This window comes from Rhinolophus hipposideros, assembly GCF_964194185.1.
Source record: "Rhinolophus hipposideros genome assembly, chromosome: 24".
Classification (NCBI taxonomy): Eukaryota; Metazoa; Chordata; class Mammalia; order Chiroptera; family Rhinolophidae; genus Rhinolophus; species Rhinolophus hipposideros.
Window position 1 is genome coordinate 5,524,886 of NC_138070.1, and position 20,905 is coordinate 5,545,790.

At 41.9% G+C, this 20,905-nt stretch overlaps 1 protein-coding gene across 7 annotated transcripts; it reads right to left on the reverse strand.

The window, feature by feature from the left end:
* Positions 1-4,261: 4,261 nt before the first annotated feature.
* RNF34 (ring finger protein 34) lies at positions 4,262-20,436 on the reverse strand. 7 transcript variants are annotated; one of them, XM_081036780.1, is made up of 8 exons: positions 20,296-20,396; positions 19,655-19,754; positions 17,978-18,046; positions 10,810-11,028; positions 9,094-9,501; positions 7,843-7,944; positions 7,394-7,595; positions 4,262-5,208 (listed from the first exon to the last, which is right to left on the reverse strand). In XM_081036780.1, the coding sequence occupies exons 3-8, from the start codon at positions 17,984-17,986 to the stop codon at positions 5,018-5,020; spliced, it is 1,131 nt and encodes a 376-aa protein (XP_080892906.1). In that variant the 5' UTR covers positions 17,987-18,046; positions 19,655-19,754; positions 20,296-20,396; the 3' UTR covers positions 4,262-5,017. The 7 variants fall into 7 exon arrangements, with proteins under 7 accessions (XP_080892906.1, XP_080892907.1, XP_080892905.1 ...); XM_081036781.1 differs by having other exon boundaries at positions 19,693-19,754; positions 20,296-20,380; XM_081036779.1 differs by lacking the exon at positions 19,655-19,754 and having other exon boundaries at positions 20,296-20,431.
* Positions 20,437-20,905: the final 469 nt, after the last annotated feature.

A 20,905-nucleotide genomic window follows, 5' to 3' on the forward strand; every position in this document is an offset into this window, starting at 1 on the left:
AAAAAAACACTCTTGGACTTTGAGGGTTTCTGTTCTAGGAGTGGACTAGACATTTGACTGGAAAGTCAAGAGGCAGTCATCTCAACCCTAGTATACCTTGTTTTGAAGCCAAACAAGCTATAATTTCTTATTCATCTGAGAAATGCAGTGGCTCCTTCATACATGTTTTTTTCCGCCTTCAGAAAGGGATCTGTTTTGGCTAATAAAGGTAAGGGGAAAGAACTATGCTACACCAATGGCCAGATGTAGGAATTAGACACAAACGGCCTTAGGGGCAGGGTGGCTTACCTGCTTGGTTACTTCTGACCACCCCTCTATAATATAATGTCCACAGCCAATTAGTATTTCCACTATAAAAGGTGGGTCCATTTCCTCAACCTCCACTGGAGGCAACTTCCCCAAGTGGCAGACACAGAAACCAGTGAGAAGTAATTTTAGATCACAGTATTTTTTTAATGACGGGGCCCTGGAACCTCATACTCCATTGCAGAAACAACTGTTCTATGGTATCTGGAAATGGAGAAGGTAACCCAACTTTTTTCCTCAGTAATCAGCAGCGAAGACTTGGGTCTCATGGGACAAGCCTTTTCCACTAATGGTAGTTTTCATATTTGCCATAGTTTCTCCATGGCAAAAAATGGTCCTAGATCCCATCCAGGTTCGTGCCTCCTGTTAATTTAAACCCAGAGATCTTTTCTGACTCAAGCTGGAGACACCTGAGGATGCTGCACCCCAGAACTTAACTCAGGCGATGTACTGAGCTCTGGTTTTTCATAAAATGTGGCCTACCTTTGCAAGCCTGGTCATTCATGGAGCACCCCCGGAAGAGGCCCAATTGCAGTTGTCTTCACAGCTGAGTTCTCTTAACCTCCGAGTAAGAGTTACCCTAATGTCTAGTAGAAGCATCCTCTTCCTTGGAAATTGTTTTAAGGGTCATAGTGGTTTCCAGGTGAAGTCTTCAGGGTTAGAGGCCATTGATTTTCCTGTAACGTTTCTGGCAGCATGCAAGTCTGCTGAGAGAGGAAGCAAAGGAGGGGCTGCCAGAGCTGGGGAGCCAAAGCTACCACAGGGACACATCACAGAGCCAAGACACACCGTCTCCGGGCTTCAGGCAGGTTGCTGTAGTGCAGTGGTCACAGGTGAGTTTCTGCCCATCCCCCCAAGTGTACTAAAACGTCCCAATTAAGATTTTACCCCAGCACAGTCTCTGTACAGACCAGTTATTTAAAAATGAGCTTTAGATAAGGTCATGTAATCAGATGCTTGCAAATAGCTGACCTGTGTCCATGCACCACATCTGCCTATGTAAGGAAAGTACCGTAAACCACGGGAGTGCTTCCTGTGTTGGAGCACAGCTTCTTAACCCAGAAAAGAGGACTCCCATCCTCCCATCCTTCCATACTGTGAGGACAGGGACAAGATGCCATTGTATTCCATTTTGCGCCTTCAGAATTTTACCTGTATGTGATAGTACCCATTCAGAAAATTAAACAGGCATGGCATGCCAGCTGCAAAATGCACATTCCAGAGAGGGAAATCTGTGTCCTCTGCCACATAAGTAAGCACCTCGTAATCCAGTTATTCCAGTGTCAAGTTCGTTAGGCTAAAAATGTGTTTGTTGGCTTCTCACTAAATCACCTAAAAAGATCCACCATTGAGTTTTTGTTCTTTTGCTAAAAACAAGCACTTGAAACTTAATATATTTAAATCTAAGAGGAAACCATTGAACAAGTTTTAAGCTGAGACTATATGCAAATAAATTTCAATTCTCTAATTTAACTTTAGACAAACCAGCACCTTCTGCTCAGCTTCTAGTTTACTCTCATCTCCTGGCCTGGATTTGAAGACTTCCCTCTACCAAATTAGCAATTTGTGGGGAAGGTTTGCTTTCTGGAGTACACTGTCTCACAAAAAGTACAGACAAGGTAAGTACTCTATGGCTTCAGCGGGGGCTGACCTTTTCCTGCTAATGTAGGGAGGTAATGATCTGCTTATGCTGGTTTGTGTGAATTGTGGCTGACACCCTCCCTGGGTTCTAGGCAAATGAGATAAGTGTATTTGAAAATACCCATGGGGCCCTGATTTACATGCTTTGACCCTCAAAACCAGAAAAGGTAGAAAGGCATGTTTTTCTTCACACCTGCCAAACTTTCTGTCCTAAGCACAGGAGCAGACTATCTGCTTCCCTTGCTATAATTTTCAGGTCTGTCTATTGACTCAGACCCCAAGTACCTGCATGTGCATTACCACTGCAGAGTCAAAAGATAACCCACCAGGACTTAGCTGAGAAATTAAGCTGAGAAATTAGGCATTCATTTTTTCCAAACTCATTCTACGAAGCCAGCATTACCCTGATACCAAAACCAGACAAAGATATTGCAAAAAAAAGAAAATGATAGGCCAATATCCTTGATCAACAAAGATGGGAAAATTCTCAACAAATTAGCAAACCAGATTCAACAGTACATTAAAAGGGTTGTAGACCAGGACCAAGTGGGATTTAGCCCAGGGACGCAAGGCTGCATCTGTAAGTCACCATGATACATCACAGTGACAGGATAAAAAACTATTAGGATAAATGAATTCAGTCAAGTTGCAAGATACAGAATCAATATACAGAAATCTGTTGTTGCATTGCTAAATACTAATAACAAAACAGACAGAAGGAGAAAATTTTTTAAAATCCTATTTACAATTGCATCAAAAAACAAAATATCTAGGAGTAAATTTAACCAGAGGTGAAAAGACCTATATTCTGAAAACTATAGGACATTGAAGAAAGAAATCGAAAGAGATACAAATAAATGGAAAGATTAATATTAGAATGTCCTTATGACCTAAAGCAATATTACAGATTCAGCGCAATTCCTATTAAAATACCAATGGCATTCTTCTCAGAATTAGATTGGTGCAAAAGTAAATGCAATTTAAAAGGTTAATTGCAAAAACTGCAATTACTTTTGCACCAACCTAATAGAACTAATTCTAAAATTTATATGGAACCACAGGAGACTCCAAATAGCCAAAGAAATTTTGAGGAAGAACCAAGTGGGAAGTATTATGCTCCCTGATATGAAACTATACTCTAAAGCTACAATAATCAAAATAGTATGGTACTGGCATAAACAGGTATGTAGATCAATGGAATAGAGCCCAACTCGGATGGACCTAGAGTATGGTATGCTAAGTGAGATAAATCAGACAAGGGACAAGACAAACACTGTATAATTTCACATATATGTATGTGGAATCTAACGAATAAACAAAATACAGACACAGAGATACAGAGAACAAGCTATTGGCTGCCAAAGGGGAGATGGGAATGAAGTAAAAAATATAAAATGTGTATGTGTACAATTGAATACTGTCCAGCAACTTAAAAAAAACCTCAGTATTTACAATGCTATTTTAAATCACCCCAAAAAAAAGATGTTCCTTAAAAACACCTGTCCACTACCAGTGGTAATCCAGTTGGTCTCATTTCAACCAAAAAACCCACCCTATTAGAGTTAGACCCTAGAAGAGACTTCAGATCATTAACGTCCCAAGAAACTTTTTGCAGAAGCTAACGTTTCAGGTTTCTCATTTGATATGTGGTGTTGGAAGAATAAAGAAAAAACATCAGCGAGTCTATTCCCAAGCCTACACACCCAAGTGGCCAGGCTCTGTGTCCCGTTCCTGCCTCCATTTGGTTGTGTGCTGGGCCTGGGCCTGAGGCTCAGAGGAGCCCGGGGCAGCTGTGCCCAACACAGCGTTGGTGGATATCCCCGCTGTGTGCCCAGCGCAGTGCCCAGATGCAGAGGACTGGGCCCACCCCATAGCCTGCAGCATAGAAGACACCCTTGGTGTGGCCTGGCTGAGGCTGCAGAGGAGTAAGCGGGCCCTTTCTTGTTCTTAATGGTTTTTATTCTGTCTTTCATCTCTTACACTTTTGTAAAGTACTTTTAAAAAATCTGTTTCAAATTGAAAAAAATTTAAAACATTGGCCTCAGAGCTAAGTTCAAATTCTGACATGGCCACTTTTTCACTGAGATTTTAGGTAAGTTCTTTAACTTCTCAGAGATCAGGCTCCCCACCTGCAATGGGAGGCAGGACCTATTTCAGAATGCTGGAGATAACCTTAAAGCTAGAACAATACCTGGTCACAGTAAACAGCGAAAACTTACCAGTCAGTCAGCGGCAAAGGGGGAGGTGCTCCCTTCTCTGCGAAGACACCCATTTATGCTGTAAAGTGAATCAGGAACTGACCAGACAATGTAAATAAAAGCATTTTTGAAAATCTAATTTTATTCCTAAAGTTCAAATCAGCTAGCGGTAGCACTGAAAATACACTTTCACTATACAAAACAGTGTAAACCAATTACACATTAATAAAGAATTTAACACACACACACTTCTCTAATGAAAGCAGCTAGATGCAGCCCTTGCTATAAAAAGCTGTACCTGAACAGAAACGGGACATGTTTAGTCTAAGGCCCTGGCAGTAGACTACAGAATGTCAGTTGTTCTCAATTATGTTTAAATGCAGAAACAGCAACAATGGGGAAACTTACATTCATCAAATAGCATTTGAAATATACACGACTAATGAAACTGGACATTCAAAGGTGCCACTGCTCACTGTACCATGTCGGTCACTTGTGGACAGCGATCTCACCCAGAGAATAAAAGTTTCAAACATCTGAGTAGTTTAAGTCAAAAATAGAAGGAAGGAGAAATAAGAGCATAAATGTGCTCCCAAGGGAGAGTAGCTGATGCCATACGCAGTCTGACTCCAGCCATTAATGGTCACAGACGTGTGAAGAAGCCCGGCTGAACCTGGGAAACCGAGCGAGGCCCCAAGCTGACGGGTGCATGGCATGGGCCAGAGCTGCTGTAACGTCGGATGGAGCTTTGTCCCTAGGTAGTAGTGAAAATAACTTCTAAGAAGAGCTTTCAACAGTAAGCTTCCAGTCCCTCTGTGCACTGAGCTGCCTGGGACCGAGCCTGGAGGCAAGTGGCCGGTGGGGACGCCGCCTCAGGACTTGAACACGTGCACGGCACGCACCACGTACTGCCGGCAGATGGGACACTCGCTCATGCGCTTGCCGCACTTGGTGCAGGTGACCATGTGGCCGCACTCAAGCAGGACGCAGTCGATGACGGCATCCATGCAGATGCGGCACAGGCTGTCGTCTTCCTCGTCCTGCAGTTGCAGCCGCTCACCATCTGAAAGGCAACAGAGCTGGGGCTGCAGCAAGACATCCCCGCCCCCACCCCAGGCTCAGCAGCCACCTGCTGAGTGACGGCGCCAGGCCCAAAATGACCCCACTGCACCGTGTTTATTAATATAAGACCCAGTATTATATTAGGCCTGGTCTCATAGTAAAATAAGACCGGGTCTTATATTAATTTTTGCTCCAGAAGACGCATTAGAGTTGATGGGCCGGCTAGGTTTTATTTTCAGGGAAACATGATAGTTCCAACTTTCCTTCACTAGCAATGGTGATAGTAGTAATGCCTACACCCAGTAGGGTTTTGTGAAGGATAAATGAGAAATGCTTAGCTTAGGGCCATGTATGAAGAGCCTAACAAATGTTAGCTATTTAATTCATTTTCTATGTAATTCAGGGTTTTTGTTAGAAAGATAGATTGCCTCTGTAAATAAAAACGAAGAACCCCTAGGTTGTCCTAAACATGGACCTTGGAGTCAGAACACCATTGGAATTTCTAGCCCACCTGTGTGGCTTTGGGAAAGTCGCAGTCTCCAGGCTCATCTTAGTAGGAAGAAGAGCTATATTTTCACACTGATGGGGAAATTATGAAGAGCTGTACATCAAGTAGCCTGCAGTTGGGGGTAGGCACCCCCCTCACATCCCCTAGCCTTGAAAGTACCTCAAAAGTCGTGTTTCAAACTGGCTACCCTGGTGCTGCTGGAGTCTGTCTAATTCAAAAGGGATGGGTCATCCTGGTTCTTTGGCCCCAGATTAGGTTGAGAAAATCCAGACTTTGAATAAGCAAGGTACTGAATGAGTTTGAAAAGTTCATCGCAGCCTGAGATTTGGCCATAGAGCTATGGACATTGAGTTTCCCTTTCTACAGATCATAGAAAGGATCGATGGGAATCATGGATATGGTTAGAAGAAAAGAACAGGAATTCAAGCTTGAAAAGCCAGTAGTAGTTGTCCCTGGACTTAAGAGAAATAAACACTGTCATGTCAAGAGATTCTTGTAACCTGGTTCACAGTCTATGCCACCACTGGGGAGTGGGCAGAAAGGATCCACAGGATAAGATGACAGATGAGCCGATGAAGACACTAGAAGGCACTTGAGAGTAATCCATATGGGCTTTCGTCTCCTGCATGGAAGGTTCCTTCCAACTCTTAAAACTTCCGAGCATATAGCAAAGAAGCCAGAGACTATCAGGCTTCTGGGTAGGGCTATTGGGGTGAATCTCTGCATAAGTGGCTGAAGCCAGTCAAAGCAGGAAAGATTCCGTGAGCTTGGAGACTGGACCAGCAACAGATTGTGAGGCAACTGAGAAAGGTCCTTAGGCAGTGATGCGTGTCGTGGCTTCTACCATAACTCCTTGAGGGTGGGAATGGCCTTGCCTACCAGTGTGTACTGTACACAGTGTGGCATTTATATTTACTGAGTAAACTTGACTTCCGCTCTCGCCTCACTCCTGGAATGCCATTCCCCAGCCATAGCCTACGACCTCTGAAGGCTCAAGGATTAAGATTCCTGTTATCTACCATTGTAGCAACAGCTAACCAGCTTTCAAAGAAAAAACTCAAGACGATAAAAGTTGGTGATGGGAAGACTTTAAGTCTAGATAAGAACACAGTATTTGTCAGTCTGAACACAACTGAATTCTTTTTTCTTGCCTGTAAATGCTCTGTGGCTTGGTCCTGTTAGCAGCTGAGGATTTGTTCCACGCTTCATCAATCAATAGTTCACAAGTTCTTGACCTCAGATTTTTGTGACTTACACAGAAACCTAGTAATACTTGATGCCAAGAACTACTTAACAGCTTGGCCCTGGGGAGTTTTAGGATTTAAAAGGTACAACTGAGATAACCGAAGTATTGGTATACCTGAGGGGTTAGTTAGAAAACAAGCATTTTTATAGACAAGGAATTTCATTACAGTTCAAACAAATCATGGCAGGAAAAACCAGACTGAGCAAATGATTTTCTGCCTCACTTGGCAATCAGTGGTGGTCTCACAGCCAAAATCACATGATGAACTTACTTCCTGACAGATCTATAAACAGGTTCATATAACTAATCCACCCAATAAAAGGATACATAATTTTCTAAGAAATATATTTGACTTAATTGTGACAGAAAACAGCCCAGTTTCTAAAGCCTACGGCAGGATACCAGAGGGGGAAAAAGAAAAAATAAACCTACATGACTTTTGGTTTTCTTCATTCTCTCTGTATAACCGGTTGACTTTCTCCACCAGCTCCCATTTTTCACAACAGCCAGAATAGTTGACAAAATTCCGAGCCAGGATTTCCTTCAGCTGGCGCACGCTCATCCCTTCCACATCTTCAAGGCTTGACAGATCCGACAGCGAAGCTCTCACTCTCTTCTTAGAAAGGCCAGGTGTCTGAAATCAGAGCACTTTTATGAAGACCTTCCACAGCAAGGAAAACAATGTGCTCCCCTCACCCTACAGCCGTCACTGGCCCTGGACATTCTTCCCAGACTTCTGGTCAGGCCTCAGTGTTTTATATGTTGTGCTACGTCCAAAGCAGAAGAAAATCCTGTGCTAATCCAGCAAAAGTGCACATGGGCACGTGTCCCGCCTGCCAGGCTGACACCTCAGGGACACCAAATTTTACAGGAAATCTCACCCGTTCTTCCAAGTGTTCTTCATCATCGTCTTCATCATCATCTTCATCATCATCATCATCTTCTTCTTCTTCTGTGTTTGCTGAAGCTATTTCACTTTGTACCTATACACACAATGGATCTGGGTTAAGTCCAGAATGACAGTTTCTTGTCAACCTTTCTCCTGTGGAAAGGAGCAAACCCCAAGAATGACCTCAGCACCGGGGAGACTCCATGACTGCTTTGGATCCGGAAGGCTGCTTCCTCTCCCAAAGAGCTTGGCCCCACACGATTCAACAAACCACTCACCTTCCATAAAGTTATCTCAAGAGCCAAATTCCTAGACGTATATGAATTTATAAAACCTGACCAGAACTTGAACTCCCAAGGAGGGTCCCATTGTGGAATTCCCAAGCCGTAAGCATATGGAATTGCACTGAGACATTATCAAAGGACCTGCATGTAGCTGGTCTAACTGGAGCCTCTAAACTACAGATAGAAAAGAAAGCTCTTAGATCAGCCCAAGTGTCAGGGATATTCAGTTGGAAAGGTCTCATTCTTAATTCCAAAGAATGCTTTCTAGACTTCTTCACTGATGGTTAAAGCTAGTTCTAGTTTTTAGAAATCCTCAGTAGCCAGAGGTCCTCTTTTCTTTAGGAAGGACAGAAATCCTTTTGATTTGGTTTATGTACCTTCCTTTACATCTTTCTCTTTCGATTTTATTTTGACCATAGCTCTACAACAGTCTAGGTCAGTTCCCAGTTTCAAATATTCCACCCCACTGGTTCACAAGCACCATCCGGCGGCATCCAAAGACCCACACCTCCCAAGTGGTGTCATAAACCCAAAAGTGGCACAAAAGGCAGATGAGTCTCATGTTTGCCAAATAATTATACCAGCTCTCATTTGGAAATGACAAAACTCCTAACTTGGACTTATCTATGACTTTAGAAGACAGACACACAAATAGTCCCGCAAACGTTTATAAGCTACTTTTCAGTCATTATTTCAACAGTTAGTATTTAACTATATAAGACAGGGAAACTGAGGTAACTAAGGTCAAGAGACTAACGAGTTATTTTGGTCCCTTCAGAGAGTTGACTTGGCGGCCACCTAGCACCTAAGCTTGGAGACTCACGTCAGGAGAGCCTGTGAGTGCAGGTCCAGCAGCGTGTGGAATCTCTGCTCCCGCAAGGAGACGTGAAGCCCTGCAGGCCCCCCACACAGGGCTGAGTGTGGACATGCCCGGCCCTCAGGTAGTTACTCCCTCGTACCTGTGCCAGCGCTCCAGATCCTAAGGTCCGGTCTCTACCCATAAGTTCTCCCTGAAACGAAGACATGGTAGCAGAGGGGGCTGTATAGTTTGAAAAAAATGAATGTGTAAAAAAGCTAGAATTCTGGGACCTTGAGGAATTCAGACTGCTTGTGTCCAGGTCATCCTCAGAGCCCAGCCCATGATGGCACAATACTAGATCTACCAAGTCTTCTTTCTCTCGACAGGTATCAATTGGTATGTTTCTAAGAAGGAGATATTGCCGTAGATCCTTCACTTTCAGTCGCATTAACTGAGGGCGCTGAAAGGCCGTCTCTTGTAGTAAGTGACAAGTGGAACATCTACGAAGATTTTCTTGTAAGACCGAACAAACGGAGCAAAAATCCTTCTTGCAGTCACAACATACATGCTGAAGAAACAGAAAAGAAGCGTTTAATGATAGCCAGATCTGAGCAGTTGTGAAAGCACTAGTTTTTTCTTTCTGCCTTCAATTAAATTCAATTCTAGTTCTTAGGAAGTCCTCTGTGGCACGACTATTCTCACAGGCGTTTTTGTGTTCCAAAAGGCATGAAAATCAAAACAGTCACTGCCGAGGCAGTTTGGATTCACAGAAGTTCAAATCAGCCCTTTAAGAAAAACATACACTCTTGTGTTAAAGAATTACAACCTTCCCACCCCTTGGTGCAAACATGTAATTAGCAGAACAGAGCTGACTTGAACCACATGGAGCAGAAAACACAACCACACACTCTTCCTGCTCTTTTCCTATATGAACAATTTCCCCCATTTAAAGAGAAGGGGGAAAGCATTTAAAGAGAAGGGAGAGTGGAAACTGATCTCTCAAGGTCAATCCAAGCAAGAGGACCCCACTAATATATGTACCCTATACGGCCTTAATCACAAAGCGAAACTCAAAGAAGACACTGAGATGTGGTCGTTTCTGCCTGGTGCATTGTTCCCACCAGCCAACACCTTGTTCCTTAAGTATTTCAAAGGACTGAATTGACAAAGACTACGAGAGGGCCTTGCAATAGGACAGTTCTCACAAAGAGCAACTTTCTGTCCTAGAGAAAATAACTGTTAACCCAAGTGTTTTATGTTGAATTTCTAAAGAGTAATCTTTTTATTTTTATTTTTTTTATTTTTTTTTTTTTTGTTTTTTGTTGAGAGCCCACTGGCCCATGTGGGACTCGAACCCGCAGCCTTCGGAGTTAGGAGCACGGAGCTCTAACCGCCTGCGCCACCGGGCCGGCCCACTAAAGAGTAATCTTAATACTTACATTCATTTCTTCAGTCGAGTTAAGAATATGCATAGAGACACATTTTTTTTTCTCCAGAGGGCCAGGCGGCAACTCAGAGACACATTTTTTAAAACTAGAGATCAGAGGTGTAGTAAATCATTTCTGAACAAAACTGCAGACTAATTAAATCTCTTGCTTCACAGCATAAGCATCATGAGGAAGAATCAAAGTATATAAACAGGTCAGAGTTCAGGAGAAAGGATGCCTAAGCAACGTTTCAAATAACATTATCTAGTCAGAAAACCTGAACAGTAGTACAGTACCTTCAACTGAGGACTTTTCTAAATAGGAAACGGTTAACAGGACTTTTTGATATTTTTATAAAAAGAAATGAAGATTCATTAGTATTCAAAATTACATACAATCAAGAATTTGGATAACTATGTCTTTTGCATATAATATTTCATCCAACTCACCTTCTTTCTAAAGACTGAAAATGACAGTCCACAGGCTTTGCAAACTATATTAGGCCCTTCTGCAGGTGCTGGTGGGTAAGTGGAAAAATCAGAGTTTGGTGTAAAACGAAATGGACCGGTGCCTCCGGCAAACCCTGACTGCTGGCCCCTGACCGCTCCGGTTCCCATGACTTCATTCAGCAGCCCACAGCACGAAGCCCACATGGACGTGGCGCCTGCCTGGAAAGAACACAAGGAGGGACCAGTTTAAAGCTAAGTGGAACCTGGGCTCTGGGATCCTCAGGGAATGCCATTCTGGAGAGAGATGTTTGCCCTAAATAACTTCGAGATTTTTCTTTTAAGCATCAAAATTTTAAGCTATTCGGAAAGAGAAAACTTCCTAGTATTTGCAAAGAATATTTAACCCCCAAAATTGTTTGTTGTTTATCTGAAATTCAAATTGAACCGAGCACCCCGTATTCGATCTAACAACATTAGAGTGGTGACTACCACACTAGAAAGCAGTTCTATAGGACAAGGCAGACTTTCCCAGCTGTTGTTCAGCAGAAATAATATAAATACAAATTACTTAATTTCATTAAACTTCTGTTCTCATTCATAGCTGGGCATAATAAACTATGGCATATATAAAAATGTTTTACTGTTACAGAATGACTGGGAAAACATCAAAATGCTAACTGAAGCTCTCTCTAGGTTTTAATGTATCTTGTATAATTTACTTTCTTGGATTTTCTCTACTTTCCAATTTTATAAAGAATATATTAATTTGATGTTAAGCAAAATACTTTTAGAAAGCAGTTATCCTACCTCTTCAAACTGAAAATACTGAACACGATTTTTGATGACTTGGTAACCATGACTTCGCAAAGTGGACAGGCCATTTGCCAGCCCACTGACTGGCCTGAAACTACTGTATTGGCTTTTGTTTGTTTTCTCTCCTCTCTTTCTGTGAACCTCCACTGCTCTCGCTATACCGACTGCTAGCAACCTTTCTCATTTTTTATTTATATTAAATATAAATATAGTAAGGGGGATCAAATATATGGTGATGGAAGGAGAACTGACTCTAGGTGGTGATCACACAATGGGATTTATAGATGATGTAATACAGAATTGTACACCTGAAATCTATGTAATTTTACTAACAATTGTCAGCCCAATAAATTAAAAATAAGTATTAAAATCATCCCCCCTTAAAGTCAAAAAAATATATATATATATAAATATAGTTTTAGTGAGGGCTCAAGGTATTTTCCCATACTTAAATTATAAAAGCTGTAGTGTTCAGAACCAGTGGGCTTTTGCCCCTTGTCCTAATTCTTAAGCATATTCTAGACTCTAGATAATGCTGACAGGTAACAGAAGTCCGGGGAGATGAGCTCTTAGTTATGACGGCAGCTCATGACAGTGGCACAGTTCATTTAACTATCTAACTCTGTCAAACACGTACTGTTTGTCCAACAAGCTCTTTAAAAAAAAACAATTGTTTAACAACCTTAAAAGGCTATTTGGAATGCTATAGAAGGATCATGCTGTTCTTGCTACTACCCAAAGTAATATGCTATATTAAATTTAGGGAAAGGAGAAGGTAAAGCAGCAAGAAACCACAATATGAGGTTCAAACAGTTTTAAGTGTCACTGACTTAAGTGTCAGTGATCACTTAAGTGTCAGGGTCACTGACTTAAGTATTATGTAGCTTCATACCCTATAATTCTCAAGAAATAGCAATGCCTTTAAAAGTCAGGTTAAATTATAGTTAATAGTTCATGTCTTTAAGTAAAAATATACCTCACTCTAGTGCCATGGTTTATTTAAACATAAAAGGATGAAAATCCAGATTTACTAACAGTTCATTTCAAGTGAGTGTTCTTTTACCAAAGGATTCATCTATAGTGCTTTGAACAATGAGCTCTTAAAAACTGAAAATGTTTTTAAAAATTCAATTTGCACATAACATTTTTTGGGGGATTATACATCAACTGGAGAACATACCACTGAGATAATCTTTTCTTCATTCCAGGAATGAAAAGTAGTTTTTGAGAAGCTTCAGCTTCCTGCTGACTTAGCTACTAAACAGTTAAACAGCTGTGTTAGCTTTTATCCCCCTTCTGATTCCTGGGAGATGTTGTCTCCTCAGCTCCAGTGCAAGTTCCTCATGGACGGAATTGCTTTCTTTCACAGCATCTAGTTCAACCATCACTATTGGTAAGTAAATACCGTGTTTCCCCGAAAATAAGACCTAGCCGGACCATCAGCTCTAAAGCGTTTTTGGGAGCAAAAATTAATATAAGACCAGGTCTTATTTTACTATAAAACCGGGTCTTATGATGATATGATATGATATAAATATAATACCCCGTCTTATTTTACTATAATATAATACCTGGTCTTATATTCATTTTTGCTCCAAAAGACGCATTAGAGCTGATTGTACGGCTAGGTCTTATTTTCGGGGAAACACGGTACCTGTGTAAAAGGTTTCTTTTATTGCTTCTTTAAAGGCAATGTAATATTATTTAAAATTTTCATGCTACCTAGAAAGTCCAAATTGTCTTATTAAGAAAGAGTAATAAAGTAATAAACGATTCTGACCTAGCAGGCTAAAAATCTCAATGACAGTCCCTTCTAAAAGCAGCATTATCACACATTTCTATCAGAAATCGATCTTAAAATGAGAGTTAAGGAAGGATACAAATTTTCAAAACTGCTAATGAGTATGATCTTTAAATTCTAGGCTGGAAATATTCACAGCTCTGGTGAAGGAAACAGAAGGATTTATTCTGGGAAAACAGGTGGAAGCTCTGTGTAGTCATCAATATTAGAGGGTACAATTTTGTCCCATTCCTGTTTCTATAAAGGGAAGGGAATTCCTTCTTCATTCCCTAGAAGGGAAAATAATGAAAAGAACAATTCTATCTTCTTTTGGCCACCTCTTAAAAAAATAAAAATGAAAGAACAGAGCCCAAGCCAACCTTCAGTGTTGTCGTGGGCAAAAGTATGTTGCTATAACCTAATATTTGGCACAACTCAACCGACCACAGCAGAGGGAAAGAAGAAACACTGAAAAATCTAGGTTTCAGCCTCATTAGATCTGTGAACTTAAATTTGGACAAACTCTCCCAACAAGAAAATAACCTCCCAATAAGAAAATACTTTTAGCATCATCCTGAAGATTAAGCCTACCTATCCTACCTATATTGTTATCCTCTGACAGTAGCATTTGCAACACTCCAGCCTTCTTGAAAGGTCAGAAATTTGAAACAGTGGAAGCCCCCGTCACTAGTTTTATTTAAAGTACTTTTCTTTCCCATCAAGCATATTTTAAAAACTTCCAATTTCCATTTCCCCTTCAATCTTCGTTTTCTAGCACTCAAGTGCTGAAACGAAGGTGATCTCTTTAGTGATTCGACCTTCTTCGGAGCAGTTAAGAGTCCTGTACCACAGTGGCTGCTGTCACTGCCTCTGGCTAAGGCAGTGCCTAGTCCTGGGAAGCCACCCTTAAGACAGTGGCTGAACTCACCAGGGAGCCATAAAAAATACTGATGCCTAGGTCCCAGCCCCAAAGATTCTGCCTTAACTGGTCTGGGGTACAGCTTGGGCATCAGAATCTTTTCAAAATTCCCCATGTGATTCAAATGTATACCTGAGGTTAAAAGATTAGTAACTGCTCAGTCTAGGGGATTTCTTCTTCCTGCCTACTTCAGCTGGAGAACCACTCTCAGCAGATTCCTGCATGGAAGGGCTGTGGTTACCTCTGAAGCCTGTGTCTCTAGAGTTCTAAGACCAACACTTTGGCCAGGTGCTCCTCATGACTTATCTACATTCCCTCCCCTCCACCCCCGCCAAGTAGTGAAACATGCCTTTAGTGCTTCCTTTCCCTATGGTTTCTCCTAAACCTTTAAAAAGCTCAGCTGAGTGTTCACAACTTAATCTGATTCTTAAATTTGTTCATTTCTTTTTACCACATATCAGCATGAAACTTTTGCTGGAATTTGGTGCCTTCATTTTATTTGCTCTTTGCTTCTTTGGCCCAAACTTTTTATTTTCTAACTTATTCTTCTACATGTTTTCTTGTGTGCAATGTCCACATTGGAAGAAAGACAGTGGTTACTGGGTCTGTCAAAAACAGCCAGTGTTCAAACTATTTTTGTCCTCCTTCACCTCCAAGTTGAACAATCAATCCAGAAGATGAATCCTCTCAGGCTTGGGCTCTATCCCCTTGCGCCCCCCTTTGGTATGTTTCATCTTCCTGTACTTTCCCTTAAAGTCCCAATTTCCTTATTTTCACCTGCATGTCCGTCAGGGCACAGGCATCCCTCCGTAACGTAACAACTGTTACCCTGACATTCTCTTAATAATGCTTGAGGTGTCCTATACCCTTTACAGATCTGTCCAAATGTTCTGTTATTACTTGATATAACAGACTTGAAAATCTGAATTTTCAAGTGATAAAATCTATAAAAGGAATTGAGGAACTATTTAAGGGCGCATTTTCCCAACAGTTTATTAAATGTGGGTTCTTGAAGGTGGGGGGCTTGCCAATTTATTCTCTGAGCTCTTGACTCTGCCTCTGTTATATTTCCTTGGAGCACAGTTACTGTATCTGGTCGGGTAATAACCAAAGTTTCCCCCTTTTGCACCCTCCCTTTAAAAGCTTTAAGACCCAAGTTCATGTACTTTCTATTTCTGTCTTCACTAACCTCTAATACCTTCTGCCAGTTCAATCAGCCTGAATTCCCTTATTTTTATTTTATTCACTCTCTGCTCATATTTTGGTAAAAAGATTGAAACAGATTTCCCATACTCTATTTCCTCCTAGATTTTCTGAGCAGACCCAATTCCTAGACATACAGCATGCAAGGCACAGACCTTTGGCTTTTTGAACTTGCACTGAATTCACTGAGTTGTTGCTCTGCCTCAATTCCAAAGAGGTATATTCCTTACACAGAGGTCACCATCCATCCTTTACTTACCTTTCCATGAATGAAGCCAAAGTCTGGATTGCTGAAAACTAAAACTATGATCTGGACTTATGTGACTAACAATTCTAAGTCCTACTTGGGACCACGGTTGAAAGCAGGACTCTACAGGCTAAACCACATGAATCTAAGAGGTTAGAAAACAACAGTCTGTAAAGATGAATACATTTCCTCCCTTAACCAAGAATGTAGTTCAAAACAAGAGAATAACTGAAAAAGGCAACTATTTACCTATGCCTGTCACAAAACGCCTAGCTGAAGGAATTTAGCTGTGTTTGCAGTTTATTTTCTAGCCAAAAATTACTGAAAATGACTTTTCCTTCATAATCTAATCTCTTTCCTACATACACCCTTCGGCCAAAATTGCTCCTGAATAGATTAGTAACCATGGGATGGACTATGGCCTGCCTGGCTTGTTATCAGTTAAGAACCAATTAAAAACTTACATGATCCATAGTAAGACATTAAATTCTAAAGCCTCCTATCTGGACAGACACCTAGATCTCCTCATGTTATTCTGCTACCCAATGCCAGTCCTTGCATCTTTTTCCAAAGCCAGTGCACTAAGATTTTTGAGGGCTAATTACACCTTTTTTTCACTCCCAATTTGGAATAAATAAGACTGACTTTAGCTCTGCAGCGAACTGGTCTTGATATGACACCCAGGCACTGCCACAGCTGACCAACAGCAGCTTACCATCCAGACTGCCACCCCTTAGGAAGACAGATCTGAGACGGTCCCGGGAAGTGCTGAGCCAAAGGATATTTAGCTCCTTTGCTAACGCTCACCAACGTAAAAGTTTCTCTTTTTTTCTCGGGTAACAGAAAGGCTGAAAGTTCCTCCTACATTGTTCCTTCCTAGAGAATGAATGAGAAATTCTGTGCCCTGTGTAGGAATATGAAGGGAGTGGAGTGTTACCCACAAACCTAAACAATTTGGATGAGAATGGAACTGACAGTTTCCAGCGCTGTGACACATAATTCCTCAACAATAATAGACTACCAATTTATAAGCGGTCTGTCAGGTTCCTCAGTCAGATTCACAAGATATAAGCTCATTCTGGATCATTTCAGTCAACAAAGCAAGGAGAAATGTGTTGTTTCTTTGTAAGAGCAGCGGCCTATTTCTGGCAGAGTGCCAGTTTTCAAATGGCCTCAAGGTTCAGCTGTCTTTGATTGTGTGTGTTTGTGTATGATCTAATATGCTTTTAGAATCCCTGCGGGGGAGGGGAATACTTCCCAAATGGTCGATTTAAAGAACATACACGAAGTTTACTACAAATTTTGAATCCAATTCTAAACTACATCAGGATGTGATCCCTTCTAATGATTCCACCAAATGTAGTACTAATCAGGCAAACTAGAATGAAGGAGTAAGAAAAGCTAGGGTGGTTTCCATGAAGATTAAATAACAGCCAAAGAGAGTGGATGGGTTTGAAAACAGCAGAAAACTAAATGATCACAGTTCTAAATCATCTGCTTTTGATTAAACTAGGTAAGCAGCAGTGATCATAATGTTACCTCCTAAGAGTTGCTTGCCGCAACTCTAACTTAAATATAGTAATATACTTCACAGTTATTTTAAGGGTAAACCTTAAGTTTCAAATTCAAGAACATTAATTTTCTTGGATGTTGTAAGAAGCTACAAGGACCAGGCATAGATTCAGTGCTTCCACTAATGAAAGTTTCCTCAGATAATTCAACCACTGGAGGCTTTGTTTTAAACTCCAAACAACCTTTAGTTTGGTAAAACTCAATGTTCTTGTGCTAAACAATATGAAAAAGATGTTTCAAATCTTAAAACCAGTAATATAAAACAATGTTTTCGTTTAAATTTCAATAAGGTTAAACTTTCCTCCAGAACTTAAAGCAAAACAGAAGAAACAGTTGTGATAATAAGCAAAAACCTTTACCCTATTTAGGGCCACCAGAAAAACATATGCTCCTTAAAATGTGAAAGGATTTCTTATTGAAACCACTGCTTCAATATGCAAGGAACTCTGCTATATTAATGACCAAATATCAGACCATATACCACGAAGGAGGAAATTCTAACTACATCTTAAATTCTTTCTTCATTCCATTTGGATATTAAGCAGGTTGCAAAAACAGATGCTGATATTGTAATATTTTCAGGCAAGACATTTGGTCAAATTGATAGTTTTACATTGTGTGCTGGAGATCATACCTTCCTCATGTTTGGGTTTTGTTTTCTTTTTCTAAACAGTATACTTGATCCTTAGCACCACTCCCCCACCTTTCAGAGAAAAAAAAAAGAAAAGGAAATTACAGTCAACAGATTACTTTCTCCTTGATATCTCATTTTGAGCTTGGAAGAATAAAAATGATTAGTACAATTAAGGAAGGGTAAGATCAACATAACTATGGAAAAACAAGCAGGATTAAATCAAATTAACATAGGATATCAGTTTTGATTTTTAAAAAATCCATTACAGGAGTTAATTAGATGCTACTCTAAGGTTAAACAGTTACTGAGTCTTCAGACGTAAAACCAATTTCAAAACATCAGTTTCTAAACAAACAAATTAAAGAAGAAAGTAAATACCCATTCCACACGTATACTAAAATCAGGCTGCTCCTGGGTTTGAGTGAAGATGTGCTTATCTGATGCTTAGCTTTTAAGGTAATTTCAATTCCACTGAAAGAAGTACTTGCTTAGATGAACATTCACATGTTAGAATTCCATGCCATCAGGAAATCACTGACCGTGCACAGAAATCTACAGATGAGCATACCCCACACTTAAACAATTTCACGATAAAACAGTTAAATAATAGCCCAAATCTTAAATTTTGTGAATCCAGTTTTCACAAGAACAAACAAAAAGCAGTATCTTCATAATTGTCATCCCACTCAGATTGATGTCTCTTTAGGTCTGCATTTTACTTCATAAAATATACATCTTTTCCATTTTCAACTGCCACCAAACTGTTTCTAAAATTTCAACTCAGAAAGCAGTATCTTCCACCTAAATTCAAAAACACTTGGTTTTAAAGAACTTGATTGAAAAATTCAACAGTGGACCTGTCCCTAATTCTTTCTATCTACTTTTAGTTCCTTAATGGACCACAAATTTAATACTAATAAAGATAATGACATTCTTTGAGGCAGTATATACAAAGATCCCTACTTTGGTTTTGGATCTTAACACAGTGAAGATGATGGGTTTCAGGACAAAAAGCTAGTTTTAGACATTTTAATAGTTATTCTACGTTGAAATATTTTATAACTAAATATTTAAAAATAAGCTCCTATGATAGCCTCACACTTTAACGATGCATAGGTCAAAAGTTACCTATTCGAAAAAGCTTCCTTGCTTTCTGCAGCCAGAAATATCTTTTTGCTCCTGAGGGTTTCACAGTTTTTCACTCTCCTAATGTGGTTACTTGAGAATCTCTCTTCTCTTTTGATTGGCACACTTTTAAAGGGTGGGGCTGTGTTGTGAATTACTCCAGCTTACATCTCATGCTGAGCTAACACATAAGAAAGTTCAACAAAATATTTGCTGAATTTCTCTAGCCACCTGACACTCCCTTCTCAATCTCCCACAGGAAATCTTCGGGACTTTGTGAAGATAAAAGAGTTTTAAGCTAGCAGCTCGTTCTTTTTCTTACCGACATCAAGCACACGTCTTCATTGAAATTAATGAAATCGTCCGCGTCTGAAAGAGCATCATCACCTTATGACTCATCCCACTTGGAGGTCGGCAAGTGGAATCAATACCCGAATTGATTATTGTCGTACACAGAGCTCCTTAGAATCCTCAGTTCCCAAAAGTAGGCCAGAACCTCTCCCCTTCCCTTAAACTTCTCCCTCAGTGATGCTCCCACGCTCTCACACCCACCTTGAAGATCTCAAGCTGTCAAATTACGTGCTGCGTACCTACTGACGACGGAGACACGGGCAGCTTGCTAGCGCTCTAAGTCACGGCCCCAACGTTAAGCCTACGAAGAAATCCTTCAGAGGGGGAGCCCCGAGGCCTTTCTAACATGTTAGCCTGGCCCCCGCCTCACGACTCCCCGCACCACTCCTCTGCCCTTCGTCCTGCAGTTTCGTCCTGCGACAGTCCGGTGTTGATCCCGACATTTGGGTTAGTTCAAGGACTCGGGGCGGGAGAGGGCACGCTGTGGACAATGGCACGGAGGACCGAGGCGGGCACGAGTGGGTCTGCCTCAGGCCCCTGGGGACTCGGACGGGGCCCAGATCAGAGAGGGGGCCCCCGGCGTGAGCGCGGGGGGTGCCCGGCCTCTTCCCCCTCCTCGGGCTCGCTGATGGGAAGCAATGTGGGAGTTGGAGAAGTCCAGGAGCCCAGGATCTCCGCCCTGGGCCGGTCAGGGACCCAGATGCCGGCCGGGGACGCCCCTTAGCGGAGCTCTCTAGAGAGGTGCCGGCGGGGTAATCGCTGAGGCGAAAAGAAGGCAATTCGGGCGCCCCGGCCGGAAAGCAGAGGCGAGGAGGGACTGCCTTGCTCCACCGGCCCCTCACCTTCATGGCCGCGACCGCCGCGTCTCGGTCGGCTCTGCCCGGCAACTCAACACCATAGCCGATCCTCGCACAGACGCCCTCCTTCTTTCCGGGCAGCGATTACGGTGCCTCTTGAGGCAACCCAGCGTCCCGACGTAAGGGGCGTGGACACGCCCGCCGCGCGCCCTCGGGAAGAAAGCCGAGCGGCGGCCGAATCGGCCAATCCAGAGCCGAAACTCGGGGGAGACGCTCACCAGAGCCAATCATGTGGTAGAAATGGGGCGGGGCCTCTGACGCGTCCAGGTGGGCGGAGGAAGACGCCATCCGGCCACGAGCGGAGGTGAGCGGATCTGGGCGTGACGGGTGGCTTTCTACCCGCGGTTTTCTTGGTTGGGTGGCTGAAATCGGAGTCATAGCGCCCTGAGGCATTTCTGCGGCAGACGTTTGGCTTTAGGTCAAGTTCCCCGGGCGGTGCGGGCAGGAAGGGGCGTGGTAAATTTGAAACGCCGATTGGTTTGAAGGCTTTTGTTATAACCGTCAGAGCAGGGCCTTAGATTTCCTCCCGAGACTTGCAAGGCTCTCATACTTGGTAATGACCTCAGGTCTCCTCACTCGAGGGTAGGGTGAGCAG